Source organism: Ailuropoda melanoleuca, chromosome 6 (genome assembly GCF_002007445.2).
Source record: "Ailuropoda melanoleuca isolate Jingjing chromosome 6, ASM200744v2, whole genome shotgun sequence".
NCBI classification, from domain to species: Eukaryota; Metazoa; Chordata; class Mammalia; order Carnivora; family Ursidae; genus Ailuropoda; species Ailuropoda melanoleuca.
This window is the reverse complement of record NC_048223.1, coordinates 99,264,530-99,284,259: the sequence shown is the minus strand read 5'-3', so window position 1 is coordinate 99,284,259 and position 19,730 is coordinate 99,264,530. Positions and strand designations below refer to the sequence as shown.

Sequence of the window (19,730 nt, the reverse complement as noted above, 5' to 3'; positions counted from 1 at the left end):
GGTCCCGGGGTAACCTGGGAAATAAAGTTTCCCGGAGGAGGTGCTCCCGAAGACCACGTGACAAATCACACCAGTTGGCGAGTTTCTTACTGTAGGACTGCTCCTGAACTTTGGCCAATGAGAAGTCGACTTCGTTTCCCTCCAGTGGCAGTCATGGCGCCACCCGTGAGGTACTGCATTCCTGGTAAGTGTGCGGGGTCCATAGCGAACTCTGGATGGGACAGAGGCAGGAAGACTGGATGGCCGACACTTTATGGGGACCAGTGACTGATGCAGCTTTTTTCTTCAGGCGAACGTCTGTGTAACTTGGAGGAGGGCAGCCCGGGCAGCGGCACTTACACCCGACACGGCTACATCTTTTCGTCGCTTGCTGGCTGCCTGACGAAGAGCAGCGAGAACGGCGCGGTAAAGGGACAGCTTCCCATTACCTCCTTCTCTTCCTTTCTTTTAGGGTGCTTTTGATTTCGCGGTCGTTAGGCAGGGGCACTACGGACGCGTCTTTAGTGCCTGAGCAGTAGTACAGCTGGTCTCCGAGTTTCTTCCTGCTGAGGTGTCCGCTGCTGGGCACTTAGCCACCACAGACCAGATGTGTTGCTCTCGCTTGATTATATTGCTGACACTCGGGGAAGGAAGTTAGGGGACGAGCAGAGGCCGACTCAGCCCTGCAGTGAGATGAATCTCGTCCGAATGTCGCCTACCTCTCCGGTTTCATCTTGCTCTGCTAGTCCCACCTCACTCTGCAGTCTAGTCACACCGGCTTCATTCACTGTCGCTAGTGGGGTCAGCTCTCTCCTGCCACAGAGCCTTTGTACACACGGTATCTGTTTGGAGCACGCTCGTCTCCTTAGCCTGTTTAATTCCTGTCTTTCAGATAGCCTCTTTAGTATCATTTTATCAGAGAAGCTATGCTAGCCCCACTAGTCGGGAAAGGAGTTTCGTGAGCTTCTATTTTTTGTTGTTTTGTTAAACTCTCACAAAGAACAAAATTTCTTTCCTTCCGTGTGCTCCTCTTTGCATATAATTAAATATTCAGTTACATGTTCCCGCTAGTACTCTCCCCTTACTAGACTCTAAGTTCCATGAAAGCAAACCTTGCAGCTGTACCTTTAGTGCCAAGCACAAGGGCCTGTGCTCAATAAATGTTAAATGCCTAACACTGTCCTCTGTAGTTCCACAGGCTGATCCAGGATTAGCCCAGGATCAGATAAGCAGCGTTTGAGGGAGCAGCTTAAAGACAGGGAGCATAGTAGAAAGAGGATTCAGAATTAGAACATTTAGGTACTGGCTAACTAGACTTTGTTTCTGCTTTAGGTTAGAAACTTGATCTCTCTGGTTTTAAGTTTTTCCTCATATGTAAAACGAGAGAGTTTTTATTCAATCAATTTTGGGAGTGTCTTTAACATATCTACGTTTATTCATTTCATAGAAATATTTATTGAGCATTGTCACGTGCCAGGCACAATGTTGATCTCTAGAGATATGGCAATGAGCCAAAAACACATGGTCCCTGCTATCAAGGGACACAGACATAAATTGTAAACAAGTAAATGTTCAGATTTGTGTGTGGCTACAAATGTGATGACTATTTTGAAAGAATATTGCAGGTTACCATGAGAACATGTAAAAGACAAACCCACCGTAGTCAGCAGAAGTGACATTTAACCTGAATCTAAAGGGTAAATAAGAATTGGGTAGGTGGGGAGAGCACAGTCCTGGCAGAAAGAATAGATTGAACACAAATTCTGAGATGGGAAGATGTTTAATGAGTTAGTGAAACTGAAAGAAGGCCAGGGAACTGAAGCATAGTAAATGAGGGAGGGGTAAATTAAAGATGAGGTTCAAAATATCTGTCTTGGGGCGCCTGAGTGGCTTAGTCAGTTGAGCATCCTTTTGTGACTCTGGATTTCATCTTGAGTCATGATCTCAGGGTCCTGGGATCAAGCCCCGTGTCAGTGCGCCCCAACCCTCAGTGGGAAGTCTGCTTGGGATTCTCTCTCTCCCTCTGCCCCTCTCCTCATTTGTGCATGCACACGCTCTCTCTCTCTCTCTCTAAAATAAATAAATCTTTAAAAAAATGTATCTGTCTTACACCAACAGCCAATGCCATGCTCAAAGAGAAAACTACAAGTATTCCCTTAAAATAGAAGAAATCAAGTATGGCCGTTATTATATAACATTTATTTGGAAATTCTAGTCAGTACGATAAAGTGAGAGACGGAAGTAGTATAACTTTGGAGGAGTCGAGTTATCCACAATGATAGACAATGGTTATATATCAAGAAATCCAAGAAAACCTTGTTAAAACTGATCTGAAATGATTAGATTATGTTTTCTAGTAGCATTCTTCCCTTGAAGAATGGTCCCTTGACCTTCCTATTGCCTAAAATTTCTAAGGCTGTCTGCTGTGGGCCCATATGAGTCTATAGTCCACCTATCCTTGTGATCTCAGCTGTGGACCAAAGCATTCCTACATTACTCTTAAGCCACAGATACCTTCATGCAAGGCTTAGTCAGGATCTCACATTTTATTGTTTTCTCTATAGCTTCCTGTCATTTCTGTGATGAGAGAAACAGAGTCCCAATTACTACCAGATGTGGGGGCTATCGTAACCTGTAAGGTAAGTTGGTCTTAACCTCCCTGCTTAGGACACTTGTTCAATGGTAAAATCATGATCATTGTGGAACTGCACTGTCTAATATGGTAGCCACTAGCTATATGTGGCCATTTAATTGAATTGAATTAAAATTAAATAAAATTAAAAGTTCATTTCCTCAGTCCCACTAGCTACATTTCAAGTGCTCACGTACAGTTAGCAGCTGCCCTGTTGGCCAACACAGAACATTTCTATCATCACAGTGTTACTGGACTGTACTGGCCTAGAAAGTTCTGGGATAGTGATCAGGGCAGCGAGGTTCAGGCACACGTAGTTCTTTCACTGAGCTGAGTCTCTGAGTATGCAGTTTGGGAAACGGGTGTCAGAGGGTAATAAGGAGACCTATTTTTTAAGGTCTGGAAGCTGAGATCTTATTCTGCAGAGAAGCAAAAGACCTTATATTCTAGCATTCCTGTTGAATTTCGTCTTTTAGGGTGTTTTAGGGGAAGTACAAATTAAGGCTGTACTAATTGATAAATGTAATATATCCTTACTCCCTGCCCATCCCACCTTCTGCCAGGTTAAATTAACTTGTAGCTCCTAGTTGCTCTCTTTATAAATTGTCCCAGCAGAAAATCTATGTGTTATTCTCAAAATAACTAAAAAGGCAGTGATCCAAATATTATGCAGTGGCTGAAATGTCCATTAAATTCTGTCCACTCTTCAGGGCTCTTAGCAAGATCTGTTAAAGGTCCAGATTTGCTGTAATGTCCTGAGTCTGTTTATGTTTGGCCTCTCTATTTTTCAAGATCTCTTCCATATTATTTCATTGGATGTCCACAGTAACTTTATTAGGTTGCCAGAGTTAACTCTCATTCCGCTTGACATATATCATTTATGCAGAGTTAAGTAGGAGTTAACTTGCCTGAAATTCTATAATTAGTAGGGCTGCTTGGACTAAAATCCTGGTAATTCTGACTGTCTTGCTGTGTCCTTGAGCTGACGACTGCTACTACTGTAATGCAGATCTTTTCTCTGTCCCACAGGTCTCCAGCATCAATTCGCGCTTTGCCAAAGTGCACATCCTATATGTAGGGTCCACACCACTTAAGAATTCTTTCCGAGGAACTATCCGGTAAGAAGTATTCATGTCTTTGCCTTTGCCTCAACACTTGGAATGAGATTAGGATAGAACAGGGAACTAGAATTTTTAGGAACAATTACAGTTCCTATACCTGCCTCTCTGGCTCTCCTTTTTATGTTTTGATTCTGTCCAGGTAGTGTCCAAAGGAAATGTTATAATGTATGAGCTAGAACAAAAGGAAAATATTGACAAGTTTGGGCTTTAAAATAAAATGAAAAGAATTGAGCTAAGCTGGAGACTAGTGATGCGGGATGATTCATACGAAACAAAGTAGAAGCCATTTTAGGAAGTATCTTCCTTTAATTTTTTTTTTTTTTAAAGATTTTATTTATTTATTGGCAGAGAGAGAGAGAGACAGCCAGTGAGGGAAGGAACACAAGCAAGGGGAGTGGGAGAGGAAGAAGCAGGCTCCCAGCGGAGGAGCCCGACATGGGGCTCAATCCCAGGATCCCGGGATCACACCCTGAACCGAAGGCAGACGCTCAACGACTGAGCCACCCAGGCGCCCCCTTTCTTTAATTTAATATAGTTTAAACCCAAGGATTTTAAGACATTAAAAAGGTTAGTGGGTGAGGGGCACCTGCCTGGCTCAGTCAGTAAAGCATGCACAAGTCTTGATCTTGAGGTTGTGAGTTCAGCGCCCACATTGGATATAGAGATTACTTAAAAATAAAATCTTAGGAGCTCCTGAGTGGCTCAGTTGGTTGAGCAACCGATTTGCCATTTCAACTCAGGTCATGATCTCATGGGTCATGAGATTGAGCCTGTGTTGGGCTCTGCGCTCAGCGGGGAATCTGCTTGAGATTCTCTTCCTCTGTAAAATAGAGTGCATATCCCCCCACCCACATGCGTGTTTGCTGTCTCTTTCTCTCTCTGTCTAAGATAAATAAATCTTAAAAAAATATTTTAAAAAATGGTTAGTGGGTGGGGCGCCTGGGTGGCACAGTCGTTAAGCGTCTGCCTTCGGCTCAGGGCGTGATCCCGGCGTTCCGGGATCGAGTCCCACATCGGGCTCTTCCACTGGGAGCCTGTTTCTTCCTCTCCCACTCCCCCTGCTGTGTTTCCTCTCTCGCTGGCTGTCTCTGTCTCTGTCACATAAATAAATAAAATCTTTAAAAAAAAACAAAAATGGTTAGTGGGTGAAATGGTAGATTTTTTTTTCCTGTAGATTCTTTGAGAAGGGACAAACAATTCTTGTGAGCTAGATAATTTAACTTCTGAGGCCCTTTCCACCTTCAGGATTCCATGTGGTTCTATAGTGCCTCTGTTCAAGCTCTTCTAAGGCAGCAAAGTTCCTTATTTTTTCCTGCCAAATTTGATCTGCTTTTCTCTAGTCAGAGGTATTGATACTGCTGCTCTGTGTGACCCAAGAATGAGAATGTGTTTTTCTCCTCCGGACGAGGACTTGGAATGCTTCTCTACCCCACTTCTCTGCGTGGCATTTGGGTCCCAGTTATGATTTGTTCTCTCTACTCTTGTAGCTCTTTGTCTACTATGATTCTGCAGAATAATTCTTTCTCACCGATAATTAATCTTTCTGTTACTTCTTTTTTATAGCAAGGAAGATGTCCGAGCTACTGAAAAAGACAAGGTTGTTGGTTGGTCCTTTTTCTTTTTTTCCTTATGATTTTAGGAATCTTGATCCTTTTAAATTATTCCAGTAAGTTTCAAACATCTGTGGGAACGTAGATCCAAAGATCCAAGGAATTTTAAGGTGTTTCCTACTGGAAAGTGTGGAATTCACCTCACTGTCTTTTTCCTTTCCCTAGGATTTTTGTTCACTGTTAACCAGAAGGGGATTAGTTTACTCCTTGCATTTGAAGCCAGGTGTTTATTCCTTGCTGTTCCCTCAGATTTACTCTGGATCCTTTCAGAGCCAACTATAGTAACATTTGTCCAAGTCAGATTCCTGGTCAGGTTACTGAATTAAAAATCTTTCATTTATATCATGATGCTGTAGAAGCAATAAAAGTTGTTGATTGGCTTGACTAATGATGACTTCCACCCTGTGGGGTTAAAAAGTAGATTGGTTCTACCAGAGGGGTAATAGTTTCATGTAGATCTGATTTAGAGCCATCACTTAACAATCCTGTTCTTTTTTTACAGGTTGAGATTTATAAGAGTTTCCGCCCAGGTGACATTGTCTTGGCCAAAGTGGTATCCTTTATTCCCAGCAGTCTTGTGGTCCTTTGTCAAAACAAGAAATAGAAGTAGAAAACAACTCAAGTGGCTATGGGAGGGAAGACTTATCACCCGTCATTTTCCTTTACCAGTGTTGTGTGACTAGATCTCCCTGGGTGATGCACAGTCCAACTACCTCCTGACCACTGCTGAGAACGAGCTCGGGGTGGTGGTGGCCCACAGTGAATCAGGTGAGTAGGTCCATGTGTCCACGTGCTTACCTTTCCCTGGGAGCTATGGTTTGGGATTAATCCACTGTTTTCTCTCTCTGCTCTTGTTTTTTTTAATTATCTAGGCAGCAATGTGAGTGTCAGTACTTACTACTGAGATTAGAATGATTCTCCTTATATAATTGTAATGGGGGACTCACTGCATAAGTCAGTGGAATAAACAAGCCTTTTTCTGTATGAGGTGAGGTTCACTAGGTTGCTTGGTGATACTTCAGTTCATAACCAGCCTTGAAAGGAAAGGGTCTTAGGTGAACATGCAGGGTCCCAGCTCCAACACCAGCTCTTCCCTTCCAGGTGTCCAGATGGTTCCCATTAGCTGGTGTGAGATGCAGTGCCCTAAGACCCACACTAAAGAATTCCGGAAAGTGGCCCGAGTACAGCCTGAATTCTTACAGACCTAAGAAGCCACATTTTACCCCATGGAGAGGGGTAAGCCGTTTCTAAGAGTACGTGTATGAACCCAACATCAAGATGCCATTGTCTTTATTCAGACACCTGGGGTTGGCCAACAACCACCTTTAGAAAAATCTGCCAGCAACTTATGCTGTAGGTGGAATATTTTTCTTATGAACCTTTCAGCGGATTTCATTCTCGAGTGATCAATTTCTCTTTTGGACGCACCAACGAACTCTAATGTTGGAAATAGCCTGTTCCTTCTAACAGTCTTACAAATACATATTTTTTGCTGTGACAAAGAAAACATTTTTACTAAAAGGATTTTATGGTTTCTGTTGTCTTGAGTAGGGAGGGGAATCTAAAAAGCATCATGACATTTATGTATGTATTTATTTATTTATTTTTAAGATTTTATTTATTTATTTGACAGACAGCCAGCGAGAGAGGGAACACAGTCGGGGAGTGGGAGAGGAAGAAGCAGGCTCCCAGTGGAGGAGCCTGATGTGGGGCTCGATCCCAGAACGCGGGGATCACGCCCTGAGCCGAAGGCAGACGCTTAATGACTGAGCCACCCAGGCGCCCCCATCACGACATTTAGAGCAGGGGTTTGTCTGGTTGCTGACACCTGTTAACTGAGAGGTGTCAAGTGCTTACTTACTCTGGAAAGCCTAATCTCCAATCTGTTTTATATTTTTTGTGTTCTGTTTTAAGCACTTCCACTTATTGAGTTACCTACTATGTGCCAGGCATTAGGTCAAGCACTTTATATCTCATTTAGAGAGATCACCGGTTAGTGAAAATTATAGAACATATGGTGATTTGGGGTGCACGCGAGTAATTCTGAAAGTTATTAGGTAAACATAGTATTACTGATTTAGCGGGTACCCTGGGAAGTGTTCATTAAATATGAACTGAAAAGAGCGACAGAGCACTCTCATGTGAGGTGACCAGGGGGGGATCTATGATGTGAAGTAAAAGGAATTAAAGAACTTAGCTAAGTGGAATGAAGATATTCGAGGCAGACAGAGAAGTGTGAGCAGAGTGCAAAAGCAGGAGTGAACATGCAAGTTTGGGGATGAGGAAGGGATGAGGGTTAAGTATGGAGAAGCTGCCGAGGGAATGGAAGGAAAGAATTAGTGATGTCAGTTCTTGAGATGTTCTTCAAGGAGCCCGTATCTTTTTTTTTTTTTTTTTTAAGATTTTTTTTTTAAAGATTTTATTTATTCAACAGAGAGAGAGACAGCCAGCGAGAGAGGGAGCACAAGCAGGGGGAATGGGAGAGGAAGCAGCAGGCTCATAGCGGAGGAGCCTGATGTGGGGCTCGATCCCAGAACGCCGGGATCACGCCCTGAGCCAAAGGCAGACGCTTAACCGCTGTGCCACCCAGGCGCCCCAAGGAGCCCGTATCTTATGTGTAGTGACAGTGGTTACAGGTGAACTCCCGAGTCAACCTGCCTGGGTTTATATCCTTTAGCTGCTAGCCTTGAATAGGTTAGGTTGGTTTTTTTCCTAGAAAATAGGATTGAGATCATTGTAGTTCCACATGCAGTTTTAAGAAATAATACAGAGATTCCTTGTACACTTTGCCCATTTTCCGCCAGTGGTGACATTGAGCAAATTATAGTATACTAAAATAATCAGGATGTTGAACATCGATAGTAGTGTAAATTATTTGTTTAAGTCTGTTTCCTTGTCTGGAATAGTATGATCTCATGGGGTTATTGTAAGGAAGAAATGCCGAAGTTCCAGTACATGCCAATATTATTATATGTTATTGTTATTATAGATCTTGTTGCCTTCTATCAAGTATCTGTCAAATTCCAGGCTTTATGTTAGACACTTTGATGTAGTTTGTTTAAGCAGTCTCCTTACTGATAAGAGGTTTTAAACTTCATAGATTTTTCTTTTATAGGCAGTGCCACAGAGAAAACCCCTATACTATGTATCATTGTGCATGCCTAGGTTCTATGGCAGAACAGATTCCTAAAACTGGAATGCTGGGTCAAAGAATGTATACTTTTTAAATTTTGGTTAGATTTTCCCATGTTGCCTTGCAGGAAGATGCTACCAATTCATTCTCTCTAGTGTTAGCCACTCTACTTATTTATCTCTGAACTTCCCAGTAGCCCTGGAATGTACTAATCATTTCTGCGTTTTACAGAGAAATAAACTAAGGCTTAGAAAAATTAGTTAACCTGCCCTCAGTCACAGACATCAAGTGGCAGAGCATTATTCAAACCTAGGTCTTAATGTAAAGCCCAAATTCTTTTTCTGTACCATAGTGCCTCCTTTTTCTAAGTATTGACTAGAACCTTGGCATGAAATTAGAGGCTCTCCAGATTGACAATGGTTCATTAATTGAGTGCTTGTTGGGACATCATTTGATAAATATATACTGAGCAATTACTCTCCCCACACTGTTCGAGGAACTAGAAGATCAAGCAGTGAACACGATAGAATCCTTTCCTTGTAGAGCTTACATTCTAAGGTGGAAAGACAGGTGATACGTAAACAAATAAACATTCTATATATAAGTGTCATAAAGAAGAGCATTTGAAACAGCTGGATATGGGGCACCTGGGTGGCTCAGTCATTAAGCGTCTGCCTTCAGCTCAGGGCCTGATCCCGGCATATTACAAGTTAAGTTTATGTGCCTGTCTCCCCTACTAGCCTGAGCTTTTAGGGCAGGATTCTGTCTTTGAATCTCTGGTACCTGGTCTTGTGACTAAACATAGCAAAAATACAATGAAATTTTTTTTGAGTGTTCTCATAGCTGACCCAACAGCTATGCCCAAATAGTGATGTTTAGTGATGGTATCTGCTCATCTACAAATGGTTCTAGAGACAAGGAGGATATTGTTTCTGTGCCTTGGAATAGTGATTGTCAGCCTGGGTGAGGTGAACTTTAAAACTGCCTACAAAGGGTCCCCCCCGCCCTGCCCCGCAGGTGATTATGCTTAGCTAGCTACCCTAGCTAAGCACGTCTTGGAAGGATAGTAGCTGTTCGCCTCCTACTGGTGTTGGTAAATAATGCAGGTTTTCTGTTACTTTTTTTTTTTTTTTTAGATTTTATTTATTTATTTGACAGACAGCCAGTGAGAGGGGAACACAAGCAGGGGGAGTGGGAGAGGAAGAAGCAGGCTCCCAGAGGATGAGCCTGACATGGGGCTCGATCCCAGAACACCGGGATCACGCCCTGAGCCAAGGGCAGATGCTTAACGACTGAGCCACCCAGGCGCCCCTTAAGAGTAATCTGAGCTGATCCAGTCTGACTTTGGGGTGAAAAGCCTTGATCAAAGAAAATTATCAAGTTTTTTTGGTCTAAGATTCAGTATAGGCTCGGTAAATTTAACATGCCACCAGACTGTTGGAGACTTAAATTACTAAAGCTCATCCTAGGGTTACTGTACAGATCAAGTGAAAAACTAGAGAAGCAAGATGATTGGAAGCATTTAAATTTAGAATAAGGACTTTTAGTTGAACATCTTTCCTCTGGGTCCCAGTACTTGGTAGCGTATATTTGGCCAGTTTCTGCATCTCTTTCAGCCTGTTTCTTCTGTAAACTGGGGATACCAGCCCTTTCAGAGGTGGTGAACATCAGAGACTGTATATAACATGCCTCACCCGATGGCTGGCACACAGGAGCTTCATGAGGGCTTCACAGACGGAGGGCGTTACTTCCTTCTCCTAGAAGAAAGGCATTAAGAGCCTTCTCTTGCCTTGTAGGCTCTCTCATGATCCCACGACCTTATCAGAGGCCTTAGAGAGAGGGTAAATGTGAGCCATGTCCCTTCCTAATTACATACATAATATAATCATACTCCTTTTCCATCATTTTATAAGCTTATGTGTAATTTCTGAGAATGAGAAATGTGAATCAAGTTTACAGATTTCCAATAGAAAAAGATTAGCTTTTTAAGGTAAACAAGCCTTTACCTTACTCAAAAGGCATAACGGGGTTTCAAAATTTGACTTTACACTCAAGGGGTATTCAGTAACCAGCATCACTGAGCAAGAGCTGTAGAGGCAATAGGAATGGAGAACTCAGCCAAGACAACCTGCCCACCCCCACCTCAGCCCCACTCCCCAATCTAAGATGGAAAACCTAGTAAGATACTCCATCTTTGGACCAGGCTATGTAAACTGATTGGTTGTCCTAAAGCTCTTATTCTGTCATACACAGACTTGGGTAACGAGGGACATTTCAAGTTTAATGTTCAAGCTGGCCTCACAAAAGAGGTATCACTACATCACACAGAAGGTATTGCACATCACTCCTTTATTATACTGATCTGGAAAAAAGATTTAGTATAGTTACGCTCAAAATGAGTACTGGGCCCATTGCAGGGCCAAGCAACTGGAACATAATCAGATACAGTGAAAGACAAACTTGGACATGATCAAGAGGCATCTCACTGCCATAAAACATTAAGGCAGGGGGAGGATTCTAAAACACACAGCAGGATGAACTCCTAGGCCTCAGAAGTCAAGGAGTTTATCCCACACTGGTGTGAGGAATGGCTTATTTTTGGATGATCACATGTGGGAATATTTCAACCGCCACTGGAAACCCCAGAAGGGTTTTTGTTTTGTATTTTATATATGTGTGTGTGTGTGTGTGTGTGTGTACTTTTTTTTTCTTGTAAAAGTAAATGCAACATGTAAAACATTCAGATTGATCCCAATCTTCTGAAGCCAACTCTCTGGGGTCAGAGGGAAAATGACTGTTTTAATCACCATGCAGGTTACATTCATCTTCCACTGGAATGACTAGAGCCCCCCCATCCCCCACCTGACTACAGAGTAGTATAAGACTTGCTCCTGGGAACACCCATAGGCTCTCTTGCTTCTCACTGGTCATACCTAGCATGGTTCCTCCCTATCCCCAACTCAAGCAGGTCCTTAGTAATAAAGCAGTAGCAAAAACCCCAGCGTTACTAATTCTCTACTCTTGGATCAGAGTCTTCTCCCAGCTTGGACTGAGAACCCATGCCCCAGAAGTGCCATTCTGACTAGAATATATGAAGGAAGTGGGTGCAAGAAACAAAATGGCTAAACGAAATTAGGAGCCACTGGTCCCCATCTGCAACTAAAACTTAAGATGCCTACAGATGTGGTCAGTGTGACATGTGCAGGGAAGAAGTGCGGAGGAATGGGATGGGCAGGGAGGGTATCCTTGGGAAAGTAGTCTGCCTGCTTGCCTTCACTTTTTGGCCTTGCCCTGGGCAGCCACGGCTTCCATGGCTTTACGCACGGTCTCTTCATCCCCCAGGAACTGCATGGGCTTGATGGGCTTCAAGTTCTTGTCCAGTTCATAGACCATGGGAATACCTGTTGGCAGGTTCAGCTCCATGATAGCCTCTTCAGAAAGACCTGAAAATACACACCATGATTAGCCAAGGAAGATACAAATCCACGTCACCCCTGCAGATGACAAAGGACTTCAGTAGGAATTAAAACGAGACACCCTTTCTGATATTTGTAATAACAATGATCTGTGTTACAGATAAGTCACCCAAAGAATGCCCGCAATACTTCTCAGCCACTGAAAAGCAAGAAAAAAGTATAAAAGGTGTGTGCCATAGTTCTCTCTCCCAAAGTAGGGTTTGGAAACCCACAGCGAAGCAGGACCATACACATCTCAAATGTCCTATGCAGTCCATCCAGCCTGCCAAAAATCAGCAACCTGTGCCTCTAGGCCTTCAGGCAAAGTGAGATTCGTGTGTTTGAAGTTGTACCAAGCTCTGATTAAGGAAGATTTTATCAGTAGTTTCAACTGGCAGTTCTAATCTAAAGGTAGCATCTCAAACTATAATGTGTATGTGAATCGCGTGGGAAATAGATGCAGCTTCTGCATCGGGTCTGAAGGGGGACCTGAAGTTCTGCATATATAATAAGCAACCAACAAGACTGTTTACGATGCTTTGAGGAAACAAGTAGTGGGTGACTAGGAGTCAATCTAGACTATCTCCAAGGTTCTCAATATGTCTGGCCTTTTCCTGAAGGTCTCCTTTGCATGAAATAAGTCCCTGATTAGTGGCAATTTTGCTGTATCCCTCCTTGAGTGTTCCCCTGAAAAATCTCCATACCCTCCAGATGCTTGACAATGCCCCGAAGGCTGTTGCCATGGGCTGCAATCAGTACTCGTTTCCCCTCCTTGATCTGGGGAACTATTTCTTCATTCCAAAAGGGCAGAGCTCTGGCAATTGTGTCCTTCAGACTCTCACAGGAGGGAAGCTGATCTTCAGTGAGGTCTGCATACCTTCGATCCTAAACAAAAAAAAAAAATTCCAAACTCACCAATTAGTAGTAGTTACATCTATTCTGCCCACTTCTCATCCCCTAAGTCAAAGTGATGGATGAAAGTCTCTCACCAAGGCACAGAATGGAGGTGAGAACTTGGCAAAGGGGATAATTATTATCTTGCTGCTCTCCTACCACCATTACTCACTATTAGGAAGATTAACTATTCAAAAGAAACTTAGAAAAGAAGGGGGAAAAGGTAGGCACAATGTTCTTCCCAATTCACTTAATCTTGCACTTGGTTTAGGAAGGCCCTACAACTGTGGATGGGTTTTATAAAGTATGTCAGTGAAGAAATAAAAAAGGAGATATATTATTAGATAAATAACTACCAACTAAATCTTTTAACAAGTGGTCATTCCTTGGAGAAGGGGAAGTAAAACAATTAACTATTTATCATAAATTATAAACTCAATGGGACTAGGCAGACACTAATAAAAAGCTAAGAAAAAGTGAGGCCCAGGACCCTAACCCGTGGTCCTAAGTGGAGTGAGCCAAACCCCCATTAGTCCATACCTTACTGATGTTGCTGTAGAAGGGATGGTCAGGTTCCATTGGAGGTGGTGGGACATCATAGGAACGCCTCCAGATCTTCACCTGGGCCTCACCATGCTTGGCAGCAGTTTCTGCTTTATTAAGGCCAGTCAGACCCCCATAGTGCCGCTCATTGAGGCGCCAAGTCCTCACTACTGGCAGCCACATTTGGTCAATGGCATCCAGCACTGTCCAGAGAGTCCGAATTGCTCTCTTCTGCACTGAGGTGAAGCAGATGTCAAACTCATAGCCAGCATCTGGGAATCGTAAGTTCAAAGTGGTAAGTTAATCAGGTCCACTCTGGAGCCAGAATTTTCTCATATAAATTTAACTAGTTTGTATACTCTAGCAGGAAAGACAATATTGCACCTTCACGGAAAGTAGAATTTGTTGATTTATGCTATAGCTGACAACATACCTCCCAGTGGTTTCCCAAAAATTCATCTAACCCAAGACCTAAACATATTGTCAAGTAACTAATCTGTGCCATCTGTGTGGCTTATCCTAAACCCCAGAGTGCTGTGCTTAAGCTCATTTTAAGAACTTATTTCTGCTCTATTCTTTCAAGAAAAGGATGCTTAAAAACTTGGAATCTCTTAATAAATAATAATAGCCAGTATTTATAGAGAGCTTACCACCTCTCAAGCACCGGACTGTTTCGTAGTGTTTTGTCTTGATAACAGTCCTTGCAACCCATGCTAGAGGAGTTAAGCAAATCATTCAAGGTTGCAGCTTACATGCGAGAGATTAAAACCCAGGCCAAAACCCAGGCCGTGTGACTCCAAAATCCAACTCAACCACTATCTCTAGCTCCCTCCATATTTTCCTAATCCCTAAGGATCTGGATGTTTGTATTTTAGTTAAAACAGTCACTTCTGACCAATAATTACTAATATATTTCAGTCCTAACTTCTTGTCTAGGGGAAGTGGATTTTAAGCCCCCAACAATCAGGACACAGCAAGAACTCTTAGAGGATGCTGATTAAAACTTCAGTTTGTTGCCAAAAATAATATTTTCACCATGGAGTAGAAATCACATCACAATCTCTCAATCCAGTTTCTTTCTGCTATAGTCAAGTGCCAGCCTGTACCTACTTAGGTCAATGGCTAGACCAAGTTTAGGAGAAGCCACTCCCTGGAAAGAGCAAAAAGAGCAAATGCTGTGCACTGATTCATTTATAAATGAATCTCTCCTCCATACACAGTAGTTATCAAGGGGTGGTAATCAAGAGTTATGTTGCCCAACCAACAGGTTTCAACAATTCATATTTCATGAAAGATTATCCCCCCTCCCACTTTAATAAGGAGATGGCCCTTTCTTTATGTAGTGTTTTCCTCCATGAAGCTAAAGGCCCTTTTCGAAATTCAGCACAAACTTTCCTGGGTATTGCCTTATACTGAGGTTGCCAACAGTAATTAATGCAATGTGAAGTGAATTCTGCCAGTCATTCAACGAGAATGAGGCCAATAAGAACCATGCTGATGGGGGAAGGGGGGATTAATCACCGGGAAACCCATCACTGCACTACCCACAAGGGAGAAGATGACAAATCTCATCACTGAGCCGCAGAACAAGTCCTAGTAGACTCCATTACCATCTCCTCCCTAACTATAAGGGGAGGAATGGCTCCCCAATAAAGGCTGAGTCACCAGGAGGCAACCATCCATAGTGCAAGCCTCATCTCCCATGCTGCAAAGCTACTGGCTGTTTCACTGCAATTATTTCCACTCCCAATGGAGTGCCTCCCATTGCATATACAAATAGGTCCCCCAAGGAGAAAAGTAGATCCCCTCAGGGCTCTTCTTTTAACCTGCCCATTAAAAAAAAGCATAGCCTAGGCCACTCCCAGAGGTGGGGTAAATGGTGTGGTGTGGACCTCATCCTCCGGCAGAGGTAAGACTGCATGGGGAAACTCAGTTCTCACTAGCTTCCTCCTGAAACGATTCAAGAGTTTATAAACCCTACTGTGATTTAAAGCTCTCAAGGATTTAATATACTTACTTTAGATTATTATTCAAAATGGTCTTCACCACTCAGATTTCTGCTTTTAGTCTTACTATAATCATTTGTGATGCCCATAACAGATATTAAGATTTTTAAATGGGATTTTTCTAACTAATGCTACCAACATTTACTTAAAAACTGAAATGGGGGGGGTGCCTGGCTGGTTTAGTCACAAGAGCATGTGACTCTTGATCTTGGGGTCATGAGTTTGAGCCCCACGTTGGGTGTAGAGATTACTAAAAATAAATAAGCGTAAAAAAAACTGAAATAGGGTCTTTTAAAAAGAAATTACAAGTTTGACCATTTGATCGGTCTTTTAGGGTACAGCTGCAGTTATCTTTGTCCTGGGCTAGTCCTCAGCAAACCACCACAGACCCATACAGTTCTTCCTGCCAGACAGAAGAGAAAATGGCCTCTTTTACCAGCACTTTCCCTTTCCCAGCCTCTCCTAACGTAAGTCACACCAGACCATCCCAAAGCATTCACACACACAGCCAGCAGGATTACATTTCCCACACTTTCAAACCTTTGCTTCATTTCAAGCACCTACAGTGAAGGCAAGAAGCTAGAGTAACCCGAGGCTAAATACCTCTTCCACATCCGGCATCAATGCCCCTTTTAAATGGCTGCTTCTATGGCCAGAAGTTAGAAGGGAGCAGGGCAGGATTTGCCCTAATCATCAATGGAAGAACCTTCTCAGACCACAGAGATTCTCTGAGTTGCTGAGAATGCCTCCTTATAAAAAGCATTCCAAAACCACAGAGAACCACTCCCCCCACCCCGACACACACACACACCCAGCGGGGCAAGCCCGGGTAGGTGAGTTGATCTCACTGCCTCTTCCACCTTTGCCCAGAGTCTGTTACTCAGCCCAGAACTGGAGCAAGCAGGATGACTACGAATAAAAAGATACGACCTTGAACAAGTCATCTATGCAATCCTCACTTTTCCCAACTATAAAAGAGAGCCAGGGAGCATAGAAAAGAGGGGGATAAAATGTCTTCTTTATGGAATCGTGCACAGGATGAACTCAAATCCTTCATTCATTCATTCGCTCAACTACATCTGAAGATGAAGTTTGGACACAGGATTTGTGGGATGCTGCTGAACAGCAAAGGCCTACATAAGCACGTGGGTTTCTGGGGCCCGTTGGGCCCCCCGGGACCGCGTTACTCCCGCACAGCCAGGGACAAGCGTGTGGCCTGACGCTTCACTAGGATCCGCAGCGACCTCTTGAAAAGGCTTGGTTACGGCTGCTGGAAGACACAGGGCATCCAATGTAATAACCCGTCCCCGAGTTACTAAATGCTCAGACTAGAAAATGGGAAAATTTCGCAAGGTGGTGTCGTGGAGAACGCAGTGGGTGATGGGGCGACCGCCCGTGGTCCTCTTCCCGGCGCGGTCCCTCCCTCCACTGGATGACCTTGAGCAAGTCGACCCCCCCCCAACCTGGGCCCATTTTGTCAATTACAAAATAAATTGCTGGAGAGCTGAAGCCCAAGGTCAGCCCTCTCCGGGAGGGCGCTGGGGCGAGCCAGGCGGCCCTCACCGAGCGGCGCCCGCCCGGGCCTCCGCAGCCCCACCCACAGCCCGGCCCGACCCGACCCGCTCCACACCTCGCAGCGCCTGCCCGCCACGCTTCGCCTCCTCGTGCCCGGCAGGGCTCAGGTCGGCGTCGTACCAGCCGCTAAAGCGGTTCTCCAGGTTCCAAGTGCTCTCGCCGTGCCGGATCAGCACCAGCTTGTATGCGGCCATGGCGACGGCTCCGGGTGCGACACAGACTGGGACTCGCCGAGATTCCGGAGTCGTTGTCCGGCCCCAGCCGCGCCTGCGCGCTCGCACCCCACTGCCCGGCTCCCGCGCGCTTGGTGGAGCAAATCTTTCCACTCGCTGGGGGACGGCCCGCCTCCCGCCAGGTGTGCGCATGCGCCCCGTGCGAGCGCCGCGGCCGCCGGGGGGGAGGGGCGCGCTCGAGGGCGGCAGGGCGCATGCGGTCTCGGCCGCCGGGCCCTGGTCGGCAGCAGCAGTCACGGAGCGCACGTAAGCGCGGAAAGGCGGCGGGACTTTCGGACAGAGCGGGGAGTGTGTGCCCGCGGTGGCGTTCGAGAGCCACCCTGCTCTCCTAGTGTTGCTGTTATTCATAATACGTTTGTCAGAATAAAGTGGCCGTTATCATTTGAACCGCGCTTAGCTGCGCTAGGTCACTTTGCCATTCGTACGCAGAGTTTGATTCACACACCTGAGTTCCAGAAGTCACTCTTCCATTTTATTGCTTTGTACCTTTGGGCAGGTCGCTTAACCTCGCCCAGCCTCATTTGTGAATGGTCATAATACTTAGCTGGTGCCTATCTACCTGGAACGTGCTCAGTCAATGGCCATTACTAGTGCTCTCTCATTTTAGCGGATACTCATTTCCTATTTTACACGTAAGAGAGCTGACTTTGACTGCGGCTCCAAAGTCCTGCTCTTTGTAGAAACACCGGACTGTTTATCCCACCTCTTCGGGTATCTCCCAGCCACTAGTTGGTGTCTCCTGGTCCTCCAACAGTGACGCAAACTCTGGACCCCCTCAAACATTCCAGAAAGAGGAGAGTCACTGCCTGTTCCTCCCCTACACACCCAATCAGCAGTTTAGTATCTGCTTATCTGGACAGCTCTCTGCTGCCCTTGCCACTGATTCCTGGTTTATTTAAAACTAGCCACTTTATTGAGCACCAAACCGGGAGTCAGTCAGTGGGCTAGAGCCAGAGATGGGTTTAATGTGTTTTCTGCCCTTCACAGCAAGCGGAGTGTAAATAAGACCCACATGTATACGGCCAACAATGAAATTGTGCTGTGTGCTTTATTTAACAGAGTCTAGAAAAGTTTTTAACATGCTCTCAAAAAAAAAAAAAACCTATGTACCAGACAGTGTTATAAGTGCATTGCAAACATTAACTCATTTAATCCTCATATCCTCATAATGATCCTATGAGGCAGGTATTATATTTCCTTATTTACTGATGAGGAAAATGAGGGATGAAGTAAACTGCCCAAGGTTACAGGACTCAGAGTTCAAGCTGAGGCTGGCTCCCAAAAACCCTGTATGTTCAGACTCAGAGAAATAAATTGTCCAAATTCACAGCTTAGAAGTGGAAGAGAAACCAAAACTAAAACCCACGCAGTCGGAGGGCCTAGGGTGCTCTCTAACCACAATGCACCTGCCCCCCTCTGCAGCTGGGAGAAGATGGAATTCAGTGACCAGGGAGATGACCAGAGGGAGGTCCAGCCTAAAAGCTACACCCAGAGCTCACAGAATCCCAGGGTTACAAAGCAAGAACTGCCTTGGAAGGCCTTCTTCTGTTCAAGCTCCCAGCATGGCCCACGTGGGGTTCCTTGAAAGACTCCATCTTTGCAGGTTCTCCTTCTGCTTGCTCGTAGTGCTTGGTCATGCCAACCCTGACACCTAGGCTCTCAGGGAGAGCTTTTCCAGCCTTAACCTTGGCTGCTCAGACTGTACTTTTCGCCCTTATCCATACTCCCAGTCATGGCTCCTGCCATGTGCCTTTCTCCTCCCGCTGCTCTCTGCTTCAAGATTTCTGTGCTCCAGTCTAGTTAAGGTCTCCCATTTATGCAGTAAGTAGGAGGTATAAATGGGAAGAAACCTGAGTTCAAATATGTCTCTGTTTCTGATTACCCATGGGTCTTAAGGTGGGTCACTCAACTTCTCGTCCTCATTTTCCCCATCTGTAAACTGGGTTAATAGTCATATTCATAGCCACCTAAAATGCTGTTGTGAGAAATAAGTGAGATGATGCATGGGAAGCGCTCAGCACTGTGCCTAGCAAATAGTCATAATAATAATAAATGCGTTACTAACATTAACAGTAAATGTTACTAACAGTGTGATCAAGAAGGCAAAAAGATTTAAGGAAGGGCACCCATTCAAAGGGTATGAGTCTGGGGGTCCATGGACAGATTTCCGTTCTAGCAGGATACCTGGTAGGGGATGGCTTACCCATTGGGATTGGGACTGGGCAGATAACTAGGATACTTTGGGGCAGGAGGCCAAAGGCATCTGTACCACCAGCCTTGGGAAAGAGCCTGGGCATACTGTTTTATTCCTTAACCAACCCCTTCTGCCTCCAGAAGGCATCTCTCATTTCCTTGGAATTCTAGGGAATTCTGATAAATTTATGCACCTCACTTATGGGATATCTTCCTTAAGTCATCAGAAGCTTTTTAGGTAGGCATCAGATCAACTCAACTAGAAACTCCTTGAGGACAGGTACCGCACCTTAACTATTTCATACACACCCCACACACGTGCACTTACTGTGTTGCCTTTGCCCTTGGTAGACTCT

General features: G+C 44.5%; 2 protein-coding genes across 2 annotated transcripts; one reads left to right on the top strand and one right to left on the bottom strand.

Moving 5' to 3' along the window:
* The first annotated feature begins 63 nt into the window (after positions 1–63).
* EXOSC1 (exosome component 1) lies at positions 64–6,866 on the top strand. The gene is made up of 8 exons (XM_002916984.4): positions 64–184; positions 290–405; positions 2,544–2,618; positions 3,641–3,729; positions 5,296–5,329; positions 5,845–5,895; positions 6,026–6,110; positions 6,444–6,866. Exons 1-8 carry the CDS (start codon positions 118–120, stop codon positions 6,548–6,550), a joined length of 624 nt encoding a protein of 207 aa, XP_002917030.2. The 5' UTR covers positions 64–117; the 3' UTR covers positions 6,551–6,866.
* Positions 6,867–10,807: 3,941 nt separating this feature from the next.
* PGAM1 (phosphoglycerate mutase 1) lies at positions 10,808–17,256 on the bottom strand. Its single transcript, XM_002916985.4, has 4 exons — positions 17,004–17,256; positions 13,365–13,639; positions 12,635–12,815; positions 10,808–11,918 (listed from the first exon to the last, which is right to left on the bottom strand). Exons 1-4 carry the CDS (start codon positions 17,140–17,142, stop codon positions 11,749–11,751), a joined length of 765 nt encoding a protein of 254 aa, XP_002917031.1. The 5' UTR covers positions 17,143–17,256; the 3' UTR covers positions 10,808–11,748.
* Between the last annotated feature and the right edge of the window lie 2,474 nt (positions 17,257–19,730).

What these genes read in the sequence shown, in the direction of transcription:
- PGAM1 (XM_002916985.4), bottom strand. Translation starts at nt 17,142, where the DNA reads ATGGCCGCATACAAGCTGGTGCTGATCCGGCACGGCGAGAGCACTTGG. An exon ending in TGGCGGGCAGGCGCTGCGAG is followed by an intron (nt 13,640 to 17,003) that starts GTGTGGAGCGGG and finishes TACGATTCCCAG; the next exon opens with ATGCTGGCTATGAGTTTGAC. An exon ending in TCTACAGCAACATCAGTAAG is followed by an intron (nt 12,816 to 13,364) that starts GTATGGACTAAT and finishes TTTTTTGTTTAG; the next exon opens with GATCGAAGGTATGCAGACCT.
- EXOSC1 (XM_002916984.4), top strand. Translation starts at nt 118, where the DNA reads ATGAGAAGTCGACTTCGTTTCCCTCCAGTGGCAGTCATGGCGCCACCC. An exon ending in AGAGCAGCGAGAACGGCGCG is followed by an intron (nt 406 to 2,543) that starts GTAAAGGGACAG and finishes TTTTCTCTATAG; the next exon opens with CTTCCTGTCATTTCTGTGAT. An exon ending in GGTGGCCCACAGTGAATCAG is followed by an intron (nt 6,111 to 6,443) that starts GTGAGTAGGTCC and finishes CTTCCCTTCCAG; the next exon opens with GTGTCCAGATGGTTCCCATT.